This window comes from Varroa destructor, unplaced genomic scaffold (assembly GCF_002443255.2).
Source record: "Varroa destructor unplaced genomic scaffold, Vdes_3.0 BEIS01000001.1, whole genome shotgun sequence".
Taxonomy (NCBI): domain Eukaryota; kingdom Metazoa; phylum Arthropoda; class Arachnida; order Mesostigmata; family Varroidae; genus Varroa; species Varroa destructor.
The window spans coordinates 26,218,965-26,237,562 of NW_019211454.1; the positions used below are offsets into that span (position 1 = coordinate 26,218,965).

Consider the following 18,598-nt stretch of genomic DNA (forward strand, 5'->3'; position numbering starts at 1 on the left):
ATGTTTCTGTGTCGCGTCTGTGCGCCGTCTTGCGATAAACACGAATGCCCGAGGCCGCCTCTGTTGAAGTATCTCCATTTTTAGCTGACCTTATGTCGTGCCTAATGGAGAATGACGCCATACATGGCCAATGACTAAATCTCGTAGCAACCTGTGTTTGGTTGAACGATTCGAAATTAGCATAACTACTAGTTGAGAGGCTTATCAGTCGATTGGAAACTCTCTCATTCTGTTTCTCCATTGGTCATTGCCGACAATTTGAACGCCCGCGTCGACCAGCAGAACTCGAGCCACGCTACAGTCCTTCACGACTTACTTGACTTTCGTTGCTGGGCAGTCAATCTCACCTCCACGCGGACCTTATTAGGACATACAAAAAGTTGGGTTATCGATCTATTTTCGACAAACGTGATCAGATACTACAAATAGAAGTTTTCTAGGTAAAAATAATTGTTTGCCGGAATAGACAAGCATTTGTGCTTACGTACTGACGGCGATAGATTTACCTGTCCGGGAGTACCCACGAAGTTCTCTTTATACCTGACGTAGCGTATACCGGTTGAAATACTTCAGCTTGTGCGTTCCTCCAGGTCTATAGGCTTTTGTTCGACAGTATATGTAGCCTTGCCCGAAAATCTCAAAATGGCTTTCAGGCTTATGATCGAGACACAGTCTGAGTTCTATCCTTTATGTTCCGTTTTTGAGACGGTGTATCTTGAAACATATGCGTCACAAAGGTAACAATACCTTAAGCGGCTGGTAATACGTTTGGCTGCAGAGGAAGATTAGTAACTACACAAATGACTAATACATTATTGCAGCTCGGCCTGATTAGTAACTTGGTCTTCGTAAATTTTTTCTCGGAAATATTTCAGTCAAGGGATCAGGTACCATGCGCATAGCCCTTTTTGCTGCGTCGTGTGAAGGGGGGATCTCAATACAGCACGATATCCTTTGATGAGAGTTATAATGCGGGAACTAACGCAGAGTAACAATAAAGCCGCCGGTCCATATAGGTTTTGCAACAAGCATCTCAGATGCGTCGTCGTGCTGGACAGCATTATTTAATAAATGTCTATATACTGATAAGTCACCGTTTAGTGGACAGATGCTACCCTAATAGTAACCTCTAAAAGAAAGGGCGATCCAATTTCATTCATCATTATCATGGCGGGGAAGAGCGAAGGAGAACGTTTGGTATAAACTACTGGCTAAGAGATTTTACAGCTACTTCCGGAGAGAAGTTTCCACAATGGGGTATACAGTGTTCTATACGATGTTCGTCGACCCCAAGGCACCCTTCAATTGATCGCGCAGGAACAAGGTTATATTCACGCTGGCCGAAGTGGTGCTTAATCTTCCCGCTGTGATTCTACAAAAGGACAGAATAATCGTCGACGACGCAGTGGCCGAATTTCCGCCTTTTGTACAGACATATGATCAGGGTAAAACAGGCAACCTAAGTCCACTTTCTCTCACTATATTGCTGAAGACCTCTCTGACAAAATAAATTAGCCGAAAAAATAAGCCGAGGCCGTGTTGTAGGCAGACGGCTTATATGCGGGGCGAGAAAGTTCCAAGTGTAGCAAACTCTAACCCGGCTCCATACGGCAATCACAGATTTAAGACTAACCATAAACTTGACCAAGATGCAGGTGCTAAATTTCAGAGGAGGCAAGACAGCGGACACTGACATCCCGGTTCGGTATTCGTACTTGGCGTTGTTCTTGTCAGAGAACTGCATTAGGTTCATCGCGCTTGTCACCGAAGTACGCAAGAAAGCAGGTTGGCCGCATCGGCAATTAAGTCACCTCATCGCTTGCCTTTCGCAACTGTTCTGAGTTTGTTCGACCTCGAGTTGCAATGTATGAACAGAGAGATTTCACAGTAAACGACCTCGAATAATTAAATCACTTCAAAGTTTTCTTCCTCAAAAAAGCACTAGGGTTATACCTAAGATCGTCTTGTGTATCCTGTAACCGACTCGTTACTGCTATTCGCGAACCTACATTGCCGCTTCGAGCACCAAAAGACTGAAAACAAGGAGCATAAGATTGTGGAGATTGATAGGGATCTCTTTGCTTCAAGTTAGATGAGGAACGACAAACGAGCAGAGAAGGACAAAACAAGGTAAGTAAACAGGTCATCAGTCTTCTAGCCGTGTATAAATTCCGTCGTAAGGTCTGCATAATTGCCAGGTCTCCATGAGCCTGACGATACATGTAGGTGCTTCAAATGCGAAGAAAATTATTATCGACATCATGTCGCTTGCCGCCACCCAATGCCATTTTTAGGATATTTAACAAATGTTTCAACTTGGTTTTGTAAACTCAACAAGGTTCGTGTAACCTATGTGCTATGGATGGTTTTATATACTCTTTCTGATATTAGGATATTGCGTCGCTGTCCTTTTAGGTTTTGACCCCTATTAGCAAATGTAAATAAATAAAGTTCGCGTAATCACCAGGTAGTCTGAACAATAAAATTACGATACTATTGTTTGTTATACACATCTAGAATATCACTTATGTCTCTCTCTCTCTCTCATTGTATTTGTCAAGGGGTAGTCCAGACTGGTTGGCAAAAATAGTTCCCGCTTACTTAAACAATCAAGTGCAAATCTAAATTTTTAAGAAACACCTATTCCTAAAGAAAGACGCATTTCTGACAAGAATAGTATGATTCGTAATTTATTTCTTTATTATCATTATTATTATGGTTCTTTATTTGTTGGCAACGTTTTCATATTTATATATACAGTACAAATACAAAGTTGTTACACTCAGAATCGGCTATAAATTAAACACATAGTATTGTCTCGTAGTTGTTATCTTCACTACTATTATTACTTGTTAGTGTTATTATTTTTTTAATATTTTTTATAAATAATAATTGTGTGGCATCCAAGAAAATGTGTTATCTACCACAACTGGCAAAGGATTACCCTAGTATTAATTAGGTTTTATCACTTATTCACTAACTTCAGTATTACTATTATGTTTATTGTTATTACTCGTTCTGACCATAATCTTCTTCTGATGGAAAAGGTACTAACATTAGCACCGAGCGTCGCAGCTTTAAACGTACACGGTGCTCTGCCTTGTCTTCGATTTGAGAAGATCTTTCGCCCTGGACCAGAGTCACAAAGTTTGAATAATTAGTAGTAACGGTACGTGTGCATTACTGTCACTTTTTCGCATCAGGACATCATCGTTGACAGGTAAGACTAATCATAAAAAGCTAATCAAAGCGGCTCAAATTATAAGTACGTATTCTACTATATATCAAATGCCATACACATGTACCGTTGTTAAAGACGACAGACCGATTTAACTGCTGGATTTGGTTGTACTATGCCACACGTGACTGTCGGTAACAGGCGTTATTTCGAAATTCGGAATAGTGGACATCTTTTTAAGCGGTTCGAATAAAATGATTAAGACCATATACTCTCTGAGCTGAACGCTTGTAATTCATGTACGATCGGATTATTTCGCATTCAGACTACTATTTAGCATTGACGGTTGCTAGTAATGACGTATTCCAAGAATTTAACTTCTGCAAGTGTTCTTTTAGCATCTTCCTCTAAATATCTATTTTATATTTTTTACTGCTAACGCTTGATAACTGTCTCAGTCGTTTTGAAGCCGAAATGTGACCAATGCTATTGTATAATTCGGAGTTCCTGCTTGAGCCATAGCTTTCGTTGACTCCGCGTCGACGGTGACGCAAGAGTATCATTTTGTCTTTGCTTTCTCTAGATGTTGAGTTTTCTTTTTTTTTCCCCCTTATCTATCCGTGTCGATGACTTAATTGTTTTCTTGTGCTTTTTTCGAATTGGTCCTTGAGATGTTCATACTGCTACACGTACTCGCCATCTTAGCCGACATGTGACATCGCTGCAATCCCTGCTAGTCTATTTGTTTGTGCTGCTAAGAGTGTTACTGATGCTGCTGAACTTCTGATAAGCGTGTCCGATCAGTTGTCGAAAACCTCAAACAAAAACGCTCCCATAGAGGTAACCAATGTATTCGACATTGACTTAAATTTCATTCGAACTGGTTGATTCATTCCTGCCACAGAACATACTGAAAGTAATTGAACTAGAAAACGTTTCGTGCCCATCCTGGTGCCGCATTATTACTATTCGGACTAAGCGGACAAGTGTCGACCTATTAGGCTATATACAAAGACCGCAACGCTTTTCTAATACCTTCCGTCCTGTCTTGTATCTATGTGATACAATGCGACAACGATGACTACGAAGACGATACGTTTTGCGGATAATACTTACATAAACAGAGCGGTTCCGTTTCATCTTATACAAGCAGTCTTGGTACCAAGAGAAGTTCTTAAGCTACTAGTGACGACCGGCCGTCTGCCCGCCTGCAAAGTGTGTCGTCTACAATCTCATTCAACCAGTCGCTGCGACCTTTTGTTGTTCTATGGAACAGGTTACATCTGCAGGAAAATTTCATGCATGCAGTGAACGTACGTCATGGCCACTAAGGCCTGTATCATACCACGACCATCGTTAAGTTCTACACAGACTTTTTTTTCTCTTCGACACCATACGTACCGGCGTTGGCCCGACACTTAAACAATTGTCCGAACGTAATACTTCTTGTTATTTTTTCTAAATCGGCTCTGGTCTTGTATATGGATTTGTGTGTATGAACGACTCCATCTGATCTTAAATCGTTTAACTTGTGGAGGTCTTAGGTGGCTCGAGATTTTAGCTAGGATTTGAGTTATCATTAGCAAGCTTTAAAACTATACGTACAGGCATACGTCTACGTATTTTGAATTTATATACTGGCAGCATCTGTTCCGTGAGCCATATTCACAAATGATGATGACAATAATTACAGTACTCTCAACCATATGATTTCAATAGAATTTCTGTAAGCACAGCGTCTTATCCATGATCAAAATGGATTGGTTGACAGTCGACAGCAACAAAGTATTGCTATTTAAAAAGTTTCTATTTTACCTTTATTTTGTTAAATTCTGTTAACAAAGCCTTTGTTGTATCATTACGTTGTTCGTTGTTAAATGTGCAGTTTGCATTGATGCATTTCCGTGTTGCTGACGCGCACAACAATCACTCCAATTTACTAAGATGGCGTCCAATAAATAAATTCATTACCATTGCTAATCTCAGATAATCTTGAATGTGTACTATACGATTTGTCGTCTTATCTATATATCACATAGTCGGCGTCACGCTGAACGAGAATGACTTCGCCATTATCGAGGTTTGCCGGATTTCTATGGATCCGGAAACGGAACATTCGGTAGTAACTTGCGCAAACATGCTAACGCAGGCTTACCTTTATGCGCTATTCAGTCTTCTATCACTAGGGGTCTCATTTTTCGTATTTTCAATGGTACTGAAGTTCTAAGCGCAAATGTGTTTGACCAATCTTCGTTCCTTCACCGTGATCTGCAAGTCGCTTCTTGGCTCGCCACATGAACTCCTATTGAGCCTTATGCATCCTATAGGAAACAAAGGATTAGATTACTAACGTGTGGTCCAATGTCTGGTAACGATGGTGATTATTACCTGATTAGACCGAACGTCAGGACGCTGCTACACCTGCGGATACACAGGCAGCGTCCTGAATCATTCGGCGGAGGAAGTACGCCCTGGCGACGGATCCTCCTGGCAGTCACGCGAGCGCCGTAACCGCCTGATCTGGCGAATGTAATGAGGTGCGTGCGCAAAGATGCTTGTGCCCAGTTTGTGGTGAGTTGTGTAGATGACCATGATCTGAGTTGGCAAAGAGTTGCCTGCGTTCTCGGTGATCTTGCAGACTCCTCCTATTCAGTGGAATGGTATCGCTGCGTAACGATGTCATCGTTCGTTTCCGATCGGTATCGATGGCGGCGGTTGGCAGATACTTTGACCAGCATCCGGTCAGCCACATGCGTCGTAGGCCGCTACGAACCTCAGGCATACGGACCGTATAAATGATCGGGTCGCAGAGGCACTTGACAAAGATAAGGGAATTGGTCGCAATGCCAAATCCCGTTCGTGTCCGGACATCCAGTGAGTTAAGTGGACACGGACATTCGTCGCAGGTGAGTGCGTAAAACACGATGGCGGGCATATAACCAATCAGGTACGTACCGAGAATGAGCAATGTCGTGATTACCGCCTTGACATTACGTTTTATATGCAGCTGGTTTCCACCCACCTGATTTTTCTGCCCCATAAGAAAGCTGTTGTGATTGCGTTTAACGGTTATGAATATGTGGATATATAGAATAGTCATTATGACGAGTGGCGCAAAGAACAACGATGAAACAGTGACCCGATACGGTAGATGGGTCATAAATTCGTAGTTGCAATGTAAATGCCGAAAGTCATTTTCGGGGTGATTGAGTATGATGAGTGCGTATGTGACGAACGGTATCACCCACAGAGCAACAATGACTAACGTCAGTCGGCGGCGGGTAATTGTCGATGCATAATGAAGCGGCCGAAGGATGCCGACATAATGATTTATAGCTAATGCCAGAAGATGAAGCGCTGACGAGGTTAAACCTGTCATGCGAAACACTTCGAGAAGAAGTGCCCAACAGATATTTGGGGACCACTCGTAGACGACAGGCAAAAAACTGTTGACGGCCATTGATCCGGTGCACGTAATAACGGCATAGGCGTTTGCCGCTACCAAACTCAAAGAGAAGAACACTGTTGGTGTAATTTTCCTAATATATCGCGCAGAGAAGAGCACCAGCAGGTTGATAAACACCGAAGCCAGCATTCCTAAAGAAGAAATCACTACAAGCCATTGATAAAGTATCATTCGCACCTCAGCGAAGTTTGGATCTTCGATATCACCGTTACCTCGAACCAGCGTACAGTTGTTCAGTTGCAGATGTTCGAAGGCAACGGATGAAGATGAGTTGAGATCACAAGGCTCACTCGAGTTCAGGTCGCCGTCATCAATACCCTTGACGGAGTACGCTTTGAACACCGACGGCAATGTGCTGTCAGCCTGGACGAGGATGATTGCCGGAAGGCGATCGGCGAAATGCTCGGGTAACATCGTTAATAGCAGCAGTAGTGGGGTGGGGCCAGCGGAAAGTGTTGTAGAAAGGGTCGAATAAGGTACGTCAGGCATCCCGCAGTCGACGTCTAAACGGGACACAAAGGCCACCACCACATGATATCGAAAGAGTCGTTTGAACTGAAAGCATCCACAAACAGAGAAATGACAAGGCACGCAGTTCGTGTTAGATGACTCTTTCTAGCACATGTACTTCAAGTTCACCTGCACTCAGAAAACAAAAACAAACAAATTGTTTATCTTTTTCATAAAAACATTTTTAGTGAAAGATATTGGATGGCAAAAATTCATGGAAATATTTTTAAAAAGCCATCACGGATATCAACGTAACAGAAACTATCAATAGAGCATTTAGCTTGACTCGTTTTAATTTTAGATGGACCAATGCACTTCGTCACGCGCCTGTTTTGTTGTTAACCTATTAATTTGATTCACTGATATTACATTCAGACTCAGGATAATCAATCTCATCGTACCCGTTAGCGTTCTGCTACCAGTGGTCCCAGCCAACTTCGTCGTTATTTTTTTACTTTTAGTACATTTCCGTTATGTGAGTTTTTTAGTGCTGCTTAATTGAATTTTTCTTTAGAAACACACATCCCATTTTTGAATAGCGTGTGTAAATCAAGTCAGCTTTTTACCTTGCAGTACTAGTTTGTCTACATAATATATAGACAGGATGTTAAAAATGATTATCTAATTAGTATCGAAGTAATTTACTGAGCTATATGAAATATCTATATATATATATATCAAAATAGCATCCACGTTTGAGAAGGCTTTCAAAGAAAATTAATTTTGCAATATTTGTAATAATTTTCGCTACATTCTTAAACGTTCAACTGGGTAGCAGAATCACAGGAGGAGGAGGACTAATTTTTCACCCCCCTACCTATGTACCCTTGCGGATGCGCTTTCTGTTTATTAATCTGTGGCCTGAACCCACAAGCTAGGATCTATAGTATATACATAGCGCCTGTTTTTCGTCTTCGTCGTTTACCGGACAGCAGGCCCTCTTGCAGATCAGTTTCTAATGTATTTATATCAGAAGTAACTAGATGTAATAAATAGCTCGAACAATTAGTACAGCAATATACGATGCTATCTAATTAATCAGACCTATTTTTACTTGAGTTCATAATCTAGCACACGAATAAGGCAAGCGATTTGCCCAATCGATATCGTCGGTGCGCGATGATACCGCTGTAGCCACTGCTAGTGGTCGGGCTAAAATTGCTATTGTTGCCGATAGCTGAAATAGATAAATCATTGACCCAGACAGACTGGGTGCGGTGTAAACGGCGTAATATATGGACTGTGACACCTTCGTTATGTTGGTGGCCTGTTAAGGCGGCCAAGGACAACGATTCGTCTCTATACGACAGCGTTCGAGCCTCGGACTGTCTTCATTTCGTTAAATCGGACTCAGCAACGAAGCTAAATTTTTCATATGAGAGTCTCACACACGGCTAGTTCATATAAGCCGGCCTCTGGATATCTTTGTTGCGTAGGGCCAGTGGCCGCCCAGTGAAGCCATGTTGACATTACAGGTGACACCGGTGTATGCGGGAGGTCCTAGTGCTGTCCTGGCGTAGATATTCGTAAGCAGTATGCTATTCTCAACTCATAGGTCTATGCAATTGATTAATAGAACAGTGGCTAGTCATTTTGACTGTCGCATTGGTAAGATTCGCAGTTCTGCCTAGACTGCTAGCTATGACATACTACTTACCCTATTCTACCTTATTATTATTATGTACTCATATCCGTTGGGCTAGACGGACAATCTTTATATCGATACTGAACAACTATGCTTCAGGAAATAATAATAATTTCTATATATTTATATATAAAGCTAGCACGCTAGCAATAACGAGAGCCTGTTACCTCGAGACGAAGGTACAGCTTATGATCGCTTAATGAATCTGCACTAGGATTATTTTTGTGCAGTACAGATTTTATACATCATTTTTGTTATCTACTTTTTGTTAGGAGTATCCAGCCAACATCGGACTGCAGAGTATTGTGACCTTTTCGTGGCGTAAAGAGATCTGTTTCTATTTCAATCAAATATTGCTACTGCTTAGCATATATTTTTTGTTCGAATTTTACAACGTTAAATAACGCAACTTAACGGGAAGGACGCCTTAGTCCTTAGTTGCTCACAACGAATACAATTCTAATTAGATTCGATCGTACGGCTGATCCCTGAATATTGCAGATCCTTCTCAGGAAATGTCTACCAAAAAAGTGTGTGAACATCCAGCTTACTCGGTAGGTGACCTGATTAGTGATAGAATGTTTTATAAATGTTACGTACTGAATATGAAGTAGCATTTTTTCACGAAAATAGTTTTCGAAAATAAACTATTCGTCAGGCAGTGTCGATTATGGCTATGGGTTGAGAACGTAACGCACCCTACTAAAGCCGTAACGATTGGGGGGTGGATAATGGGGTTTGTCGTTACGAGTTCGATTTCGGTGTCGAAATCCTCATGTGTTAGCCCTCATTTGGCATGAGCTTGTAAAACATATATAAAACATTATTTCGACGAATGAATACTGCTTAACAGACGCATTAAAATACCTACGGCAATATATAGAGGCCACTCTAGAACCTGTGATGGTTCGAAGGTCTGTACCTGCTTTTGAAACAAACATTGGTCAGCAATAGCTCTGGATACCCTCTCCGTCATTTCGGAGACCGCTGTTCTTAAAAGGTTTTACTATGGGTAAGCAATTATGACCCGTACGAATTGACATAGCGGTATTCATTTCTCAGCAGTTGTAATCTGTCATTATTATATTCCAAAAAAAAACTGAGACTGTTTATGCTTCTGTTCACATTTTTCTAAAGGCGCATCAGTGACGAGTAACCATCGGTACATAATCATACAATCATCACAGGTAGATGCAATACATAGAAATCGACATTGGCTCCAATCAAGTTCCCCAGCAGATACGCATTTTAACAAATGATTACGTTCCTCATTTCACTGAGTTTTGGCCATACGGACGCATTCGTAGCGTCTGTACGATTTGGAATAGTGAAAACCGAAATGACTGCATACATAGGTTAAACGATTTGTCCTATTTGTCTATAACTTGTTTACGAAAAGCACTGAGATAATTAACGTACGCAATCTGAAGCGGGATACCTTACCTAAATATTTCGAGTTTTACATTCGATACGCGTTGCGTCAGACGGCTAGCTACCAGAACAGAACGAAGTGTAGTCCACGCTGGGATTCGAACCATAGATCACCGCACCTCAAGTCTAGCAGACACACACGGCCATCATGGAAACATTGACTCGACATGCCTAATGTGACCAAACAGGGTATGAAATCATCCCGAAAAATTATATCACTGTCTATGCATAATCGTGTTATAGTAACATGATGTTGTTAAATGCTGACTATAGACGATGTGTGTTGATATTTGCGTACAATGGCAAGCTGGTCCAAAAGATCCATTTTGTTTCAAACAACGTAAGTTTTCGATGTATATTAGGCCTCCGTGTAGCGCGTAGTATACTAGAATAACTTCTGAAGAAGCAAGCGTCTGATCTCGAAACGCGATTAACAATGCGTCTTGGACATGAGGAGTACTACGTGAACATTTGTTCTTCTAGGCAAAAACCATTTTTTCTTCCCCACAGTTCAGACACCCGTCGGAGGCTGCCGACGTCTCACATAACGACAGGAACAACATTGCGTTTTCCCCTTTGACGTTCGGCTAAAGTGTTCACCGCAGACGATAGGTGAGGATGTTCGAGCGGGGTGTGGAAATACAGCAAAAGACCAATTGGAAACTGGGTTTTTCCTATGGTCGTTTTCGAGTCGACAACCGCTGCCATCAAATACCACTGAGCTTTCACTTTAAAGTATCGAGACAGAAACAATTTTTTAATCGTTTTTCTTCGATGTGCGACTGTACAGTTCAGATTATGATGTAATATACGATATCTTACATCAATCGCCCTCTGAGAATACGTCAACAGTATAAGGAAGGAAAGCAGTTCCGTTGTTATGTTAGAAGTTATTTTCACTTACTCTGTTTATGGGAACCGTGTTCTTCCAATCAGAGGAGTAACCAACCAGCAGTTTTACTTTATGATGATTTTGCCTGTTGCAGAATAATATATAGATTATGTTAGAATAGTAAATACAGAGTGAAGTGAATCCAGCCTTATTCCGAGCCATAGAGGTTGTTGACGAAAAGCAACGTATGCTTTTGTTGTTCACGTGTTGTTTGTTGTATTGAAAAAATGCCATGCTGGGCGCACTCAACTTAACGAATCGAACTTTAAAAACATTCTGCGCCGTCATTGAATAGAAGTTATTGCTGGTAGAATTATTTTACGCTGTTACGTTTTCACAGTATGTGGAACAAGTGTCGTGGACCGCTTGTAAAAAAAAGCAAAATTAATTGCATCGAAGTCTCATAGGTCTTGTCCAGGCAAGTATCTACACTAGATATTCTGGCAAATAGATATTCTGGTAGTGATGTTGCCTGTGAAACAAGGAAATCTCATAGGATGTAAAACTCCGTATAATATGTGTATATATAGAGAATGAGCGGGACCAAGTACCGTGTTCATTCTGTTCAACTATTTCCTTGTTCCTTCAACTAGTTCGACCTGTATGTTAACCATTTTGGAAAGTCTGCGATTAGCGCGTACCTGATGAGGAGGATCATTAGAATTATCTATCGAACTACGTTTAGCTAGAATGATTCGAGGAAAATTGGACACCTCTAATTACCTTCTCTTGTCCGTGTGTAGCAATGGTTGGTCTCGGAATGGACGATATGATAATATGTTAATCGTCATTGCACAGTCAAGCAAGCCAGCAACTAGAAGATGCCCAAATGTAGCTGTCAGCAATTAGAATTGTCAATTGTCTACCGTCACATCGATCTAAATGCTTTGAATGGGAAGAACTGAATGCAAACGTACATAAAATGACCACGCAAGTTTGCCCAGAACCCACATATTCACCTCCTATACTTGATTTAAGAAACACTTCTATTTTGAGAGGTTATTGATATACGTATATTCTCCTAATAGGTTTCATTTATTTATTTATTTATTTTTTTCTTTTAACACAGAAAGCGTTTTCGGTCACAACTCTCGCAGGAACGCCGGGGTGAAACTGCAGACATTTCGAAATAGTGCTGAGATGTGGACAGTCTTGTTCTACTTTGTCTGTTAGCCGACAGATGCCAATCTAGAAAGGGCAGAAGTTCGCGGCCTAACTTTGCGGCTTACCGCACTGACGTAAAATAGAATACTGCTCCCTCCTCCAGGCGGGGGGCGCCCGTCATCATACAAGCTTAATATCCTTCCGCACCCATTAGCGAACTAATGCCTTTTTCGAACTTGGCTTACATTGTTTAATTGGAAACGTCTACCGATGATGCTAAGGCATCCGTCAGGAAGTTTCCGAATACCTGCCCCGCCTAGTCCTACCGCCTCCGTTCTAGACGAATAAATACCACACTCAACAGAAAGCTATGACTTAATATAGTATATAATTATTCTAACTACTTCTACTAACCTGTGAGACGGCTTTGTGACATTACTGGGTTAATTTTAACTTGGTATTCATCATACGCGAACATTTCCGTTGAACGTCTTTGCGTGCAAGTGCTTCGGGCAATTAGGAAGGAAATAATCGAAAATTTCTCAGGCACTGGTTGAGAAGCTGTGGCTCTATAAGCCGTATTCTATTAATTTTTTGGGGCATTGTTCATTAATAGATCATGTTATTGGCTTGCATGACACCGATTTGAAGTCTTTCCTTCCATTTCGGACAACAAAACATTCACTACGAGACATCATTAGCAACAAAAAGACATAAACAAATTACTAACCCACTTTTGATGCGTTTTTGCTGCATTTACTTGTTAATTAACAACTAGTAAGGTGATAGTAGAGCGGTAGAATAGCGGTTCAGTTGAGCTGTTGTCCTTAAAAGCGATTTGCGCCCGTATTTGCTAGAAGGCATCACCAACTTCGACAGCACGTCTCGTGATGGATCTACCGAAGGCTTTTGTGCTACCTTATGAGCAAAATAGAAAGTGCTGCGATAACCTACGCCAATTAAACGACCGCAGACCCCCGGAGTATACTGCAGAGTAGCTAGTGCTGGAGGGGCAGAAATTATATAAAAGGGGCGTCTAGCAGATGGTGTCAATGGCAGAGTAATGGCGTATTGCGACAGCCTTAGGTAATTTATGAGATAGGCCTTGATGGCTTATATGCACTATGTAAATTAGCCACCATAGGTTAAAATCTACAATAGAGAAAAATTCGAAAGTAGCTCCAACCTATTACGCGTAAATTGGGTGCATATAAACGCCAAGCATGCCACTTAAGTTTTTTAAAATCTTCCTTTTCCTAGAGGTTGTGCGTGACGATACTATTTTATCCTCACGTGGTGGGCCTACGTACGTTCGCTGTCTGTGTGATTCTTTCCGAGTATCTATTGGATGACAGTAAAAACGCGGATTGAATACCTACGTCCTCTGATTAACACCTAGGTCATGCGCGCTACTGTCACTGACCTGTTGGTTTCAGGCGCGAAGGTCAGAAACAGAGCGAGCGAAATGGTAGCATAACGGCTGCCTAATTCTACGACAGAGAGCCATAGCGAAACAGGCCGGCCTTAGGCTTACCTCGTTTGTGAGTGACCTGCAAGGTCAACTCGATTTTTCTGGTATTATTCCGCTTGACCGCGCAGCATTGCACTCTTGTAAATTGCGAAGGCTCACCTTCAATGAAAAAATCTGTTTTCGTACGGAAGTGGTTCCTGACCAAAATTTTAGGTAGGAACTTCTTGATATCTTAGTTTGTGAAAGTTTCTATGTTAATCTGAGAATTCTAGAAAAATATTTGTTGAATGACGAATCATTTTTAGTTTCACATCTTAATACCTTTGTGTGCCGATGCCTTAGATATATATATGTACGAGTCTCGTGTCGATGTATGTTTGTGGGCCAGAAAACGGCTAGCGGGATCTATATTTTTCCAATACACGCTTCTATGCTGATAGCTTGCTGAATTATGAACGTAGGACTATAGAAGCCCAGATTGAACGAGTCGTGTCGAAGCCCTTCAGATATACGTTGCCAGGCCAAGTCATTTTGCCGTTTCACTTTATTTTTCAATTATACACATAATAATCATCTCGTTCGTAGCAATTCAAATTAAACTGAGGATTAGTTTTATCAGAGATCTACTTTATAGGTATTGTCTTGTCTACGGTTTTGTTTAAAGTCAAGAGGCCGAATTTCTCCCGCCAGTCCCTGTTACGAAGGCCGCTCACTCAACATTCCAAAAATGATCTATATGGATAGTTGCTATCGTTTAAACCTAAAAAATAATTTCTATAACACCTGAATTCTATGTAATGAGCGAACCGACTAAGGGAAAAAGACGTTTTAAAAATTGCTATGCAAAATACGAACAGATTCCTGTATGCAAATCAAATCCAGACTACATTGCACCCCAAATCACAAAAAAACATTTGCAGGTTCAGTAAGCAATAATTTCCCCTCACTCAAATATGCAAAAAAAAACAGACAATCCTATCACCATAGGAAAGGCTCAAAATTCGTTTTCAATAAATTTAAATAAGAAAGACACAAAATAGAACATCTAATAGTAGTTTAATTATTGCGCGCGGCGGATCAGGAGGTCATTTATAATTCAGTAGATTTAATCTAGGGTTTCACTGCTGCAATAGCTTGCCTCCTGTGGTGTCTGTATGAGTTTTTATGATCTGTAAGGTTTTCTTTTGAAGAGACATTCTCATCGATTGTTTCTTCTTCGCCGCCAGATAAACACGGCAGCTACCCAATCGCGTATATAGAGTATCTAGCGAGAATTCGAAAAAAAAAAAAGCAAAGGTTAATAAGCACCCTAGTTTCCTGGTTTGGCAAAATATAATAAGCTGTGGAAACGTCTCTCTTATGTTGCAATGCACACCTAATTCAACCGATGTGCTTTTGTTCTTATTGCCCGTTTGTTTATTTTCCTTGCAACCTTTACAACCTAAGGCATAATTTCCGTCAATCATTTATGAAATGTTGCCTTTGCTAACGAAATGGTTACGAAGGGCTTCGAGCACACCCGCCCAACTTCAAAAATGACAGTAAGTTGATTAGCAATTAGATTTAAAGTCGCTACGACAACAAGCCGCCAGATTGTACCATCGTTCTTTTTCGATACTCTGAAGAGAATGGAAGGCTCTACGAACCTGAAGTATTGCAAGTGCAAGCATGAACATACGCCATCTGCCACATTTATCACACGTCCCGATTTCCTGAAAAAAAATCTAAACATCCTGAATGTATCTCTATTAGACAGGGTAACGCCTCAGTTCTTGGCACCGGACCTAAGCGAGCACGCAGTAACTTTTAACAGCCTCGCATACTTTGATATTTATCCAATATAATCCGAAGAACGCTTAGCTTTTTTAAAATTGGAGCAAACACTATAGAAGTTATTGTTACTACAGTGTCCAGCACCTCATTTGTAAAACTCTTACTTAATAGAAATCGGTCCGGAACATTATATCTAATTAAACTAGTTAACCAAGCAGCGAGTGTCGACACCTAGTCAGTTAAACGTACCAGGTAAACGATGCATACATCGTCTCTTATAATATGCGCTTGAGCGTTCAGTATATAATGTGAGATCTTCTTCTCATTCCGAATAAGTCTTCATTTCAAATTATTACCCGCCTACTTCGAGCATGAAGTTGGCAAGCGACTGATGCGCACAGAAGTTCCCAAGTCTCAATATAGCATTAGCGCCTTTACCAGTGGTAGACTAGTGCGTCTGCATGTTCTGGCACGCGTATATAATCACAGATCTCGCTCGGTATTATCGTTCTACGCCAGATTTATCACGCATCGCCCTGTAATGGGTGGCATTTTCATAAGGCACAAGGGTGCATTACATGAAAACGAAACAGCCTCCGGTAAAGACACAATTTGGTCGATATGATATTCCGTTTACGTGATATTATTATCATGACCGTACGTGTATATAATATGGCTGGTTTCTTAAGATGAGGCTGGCCACGAAGTTCGAAACGTTTGGAAAGATAACTAAATCAATGATTTGTCAATTACGACCGTCGAGCTACTTGGTTATCGTCGACGATCGACGCTGGACCATCGATTATAACTACGCTACGTTAAAGGCATAACTATTCAGGGCAATTATTTCGTCCTGCACGTTTAGATGACAGGATGCAACCATCTATTTGAGATTACTTGGTGCGGAAACTACGCATTATTTAAAACGTAGCTGATCCAGGGCAATGCCGTATAGATGTTTTGAACATGGCGAATGGATAGCATATTTAAAAATTTATCGGCCAGCGCTTTTAAAAAAATCCTCCGAATAACCCGTTCTTGGACAAAGCAGGGATTCGGGGATTACCGAACAGGACATTATAATTATATGTAATGATTTCAATCGACAAAGGTACCTATTTGAAATAGCTTTGCGCTTCTCGCTGCAAATGCCAGTTACTTTCGACTGCAAAAAGTCATACCTATTCATGTTATGACTGCAACACTGAGTTTAGAAACATGTGAGAGTCGCTCGAACGCCTGTTTGTCTTCTCTTTTTTTTATTTTTACTTTGCTAAGTAGGCCTTACATCCCATAGCATGAGCAAACATTTATTAGTCGGTGACCCTCTTGAACTCAGTAAAAATCGTTATCGTTTGTCCTAGTGGTCCTATAGTTTTGACCCAAGTCACCGACAACAAGGAAGCAAATCACGCGTCATGAAATTTAAACCTTCCATCCTTCTTTCGTGTTAGTAGAACACGTCTGCCGCGTGTTAAGTCGTTCATATGCCTTAGTCTCACCACAACGTTAGTGGAACGTTCGCTGCCAGAAAGCCTAACAGAACGACCTTAAAAGGCGATGCCAACTGCGAGTCATTATTTTGCGATAAAATGTTTCAGTTTAATGATTGCATCGAGTGCTTTGCATGGAACCAGTCACCCGGCAAAGAGTAAGTCTCCGAGGTCTGGTTGCCATGGAGCCTGATGTTGGTGCCGGGATTACACTCATCAAGCCGAAACCGCCCATTGAACCTGATGACAAAGACCCTTCCTTCTATTTGTCGAAAAGCTTTGAACGCCTCTCTGAAGGACTAACGTATTGCGCCTTTACTACCAGACATACGTAGATAGTGGACCCGCATTCTATCTGCCACCTACAGTGGCCAGCGAGGAATGGAGACGTATAAATGGAAGCAGTAGATTTAGATTCACTGCGTACGTGCACGACGCAAAGTTTCTGAGAAGCTCTGAAACACAGCTGTACATTTTCATATATAAACTTTGTAATCCTAACTGTTGTCAATATCATTCCGATTATCAGAGTGCGATCTGAACCTATAAATCAACTAGCAAATTCGATGTCTAGCTTTTCGTAAGCCTGTTTTTAGCACTGTATATATAATTATCATACATAACTGTAAGGGATGCAGCTTACGTGATACAAGTAGCTTTGACAGATCCGTTTCAGATAATTCGACTTAGATGCTTCAACGGCATGGAACAGCCTTGGTGCTCACGTAAGCAGTGTGCTGATTTAAACCCACTTTATTTCAAGTACATACCCATCAAGCGCTTGATTAGTTCGTCTCGATTAGGGACAAGCGGCTCTTCAAGTATTGCTTAATATAACTTGATATCTAGCTCGGTGCTTCAATGTGTTAAATATTTCAGCGAGATCTAAGAATGCTACAGAGATTCGATACTGGCCGAGTGCTGGCTCACGGACCATCGATGCTTCTTAGCCCATCTTGCCATTCATTGTAAAGACGTTACCAGGATGAAGTATTTTACAATAATTCCGTTTCATATAGCACAGTATTGGGTACTTCCCGTTTGCTTTCTTCGTTTTACTTGTTTACTTATATATTTTAGGCGCTTCTACTTACGGATGTCCATTATGATTTCATTGTACAATAAAGCAACCCTTATAAACATTTATAAATGAAAAAAAGTGCACTTTAATAACATTGACTCTATTTCGTTTCTATGGGAAAGTAGCATGAAATACCTAGGTCGTGTACAACAAGGCCTTTAGAACTGGGAGGACTGCTCTGCTAATTTGAATATGGCATTTTGGAGGATGTAGTCTGGCCCGGTCGGTCTACTGAGGTCGATGAAGGTCATTGGTTGAAGGCATTGTTGAAAAAAGACGACCTGCAGACAAATGGTGAAATACACTACAAATTAAACTGTAGCCATATAACAATATTTGGATCGATGGAATTTATTAAAAAATATTCGTTTGAATGCCTTATGAACACCACAGACACACACGGTTTCTGATTGCCCTTCAACATGTAGCCAGACACCAAACATCATGCAGCCGCATTAACAAATTTCTACACCTAATTGTCACCGGTGACGAAACCGAGATCCCCACGTCAATATAAAAGAGGATAACTGAGGAAGGTAAGCGGGACTGACAAG

The 18,598-nt window shown here is 41.1% G+C and overlaps 1 protein-coding gene across 24 annotated transcripts in view; it reads right to left on the reverse strand.

Annotated features, from left to right (window-relative positions):
* Window positions 1-2,661: 2,661 nt before the first annotated feature.
* Window positions 2,662-18,598, reverse strand: part of LOC111242849 (octopamine receptor beta-2R-like) — a 31,650-nt gene continuing 15,713 nt past the window's right edge. For 5 of the 24 annotated variants that reach the window (XM_086989390.1, XM_086989382.1, XM_086989369.1 and 2 more), the window contains 5 exons: window positions 15,344-15,409; window positions 12,641-14,961; window positions 11,846-11,936; window positions 11,135-11,207; window positions 2,662-7,199 (listed from right to left, as the gene is read on the reverse strand). In XM_086989390.1, coding sequence (XP_086845516.1) covers window positions 5,673-7,199; window positions 11,135-11,207; window positions 11,846-11,936; window positions 12,641-12,704 — 1,755 coding nt within the window. In that variant the 5' untranslated portion in view covers window positions 12,705-14,961; window positions 15,344-15,409 and the 3' untranslated portion in view covers window positions 2,662-5,672. Of the gene's footprint in view, window positions 7,200-10,242; window positions 10,402-11,134; window positions 11,208-11,845; window positions 11,937-12,640; window positions 14,962-15,343; window positions 15,422-15,719; window positions 15,793-18,598 lie in introns of those variants that run through there. The other 19 variants (XM_086989433.1, XM_086989415.1, XM_086989400.1 and 16 more) reach the window with 11 other exon arrangements.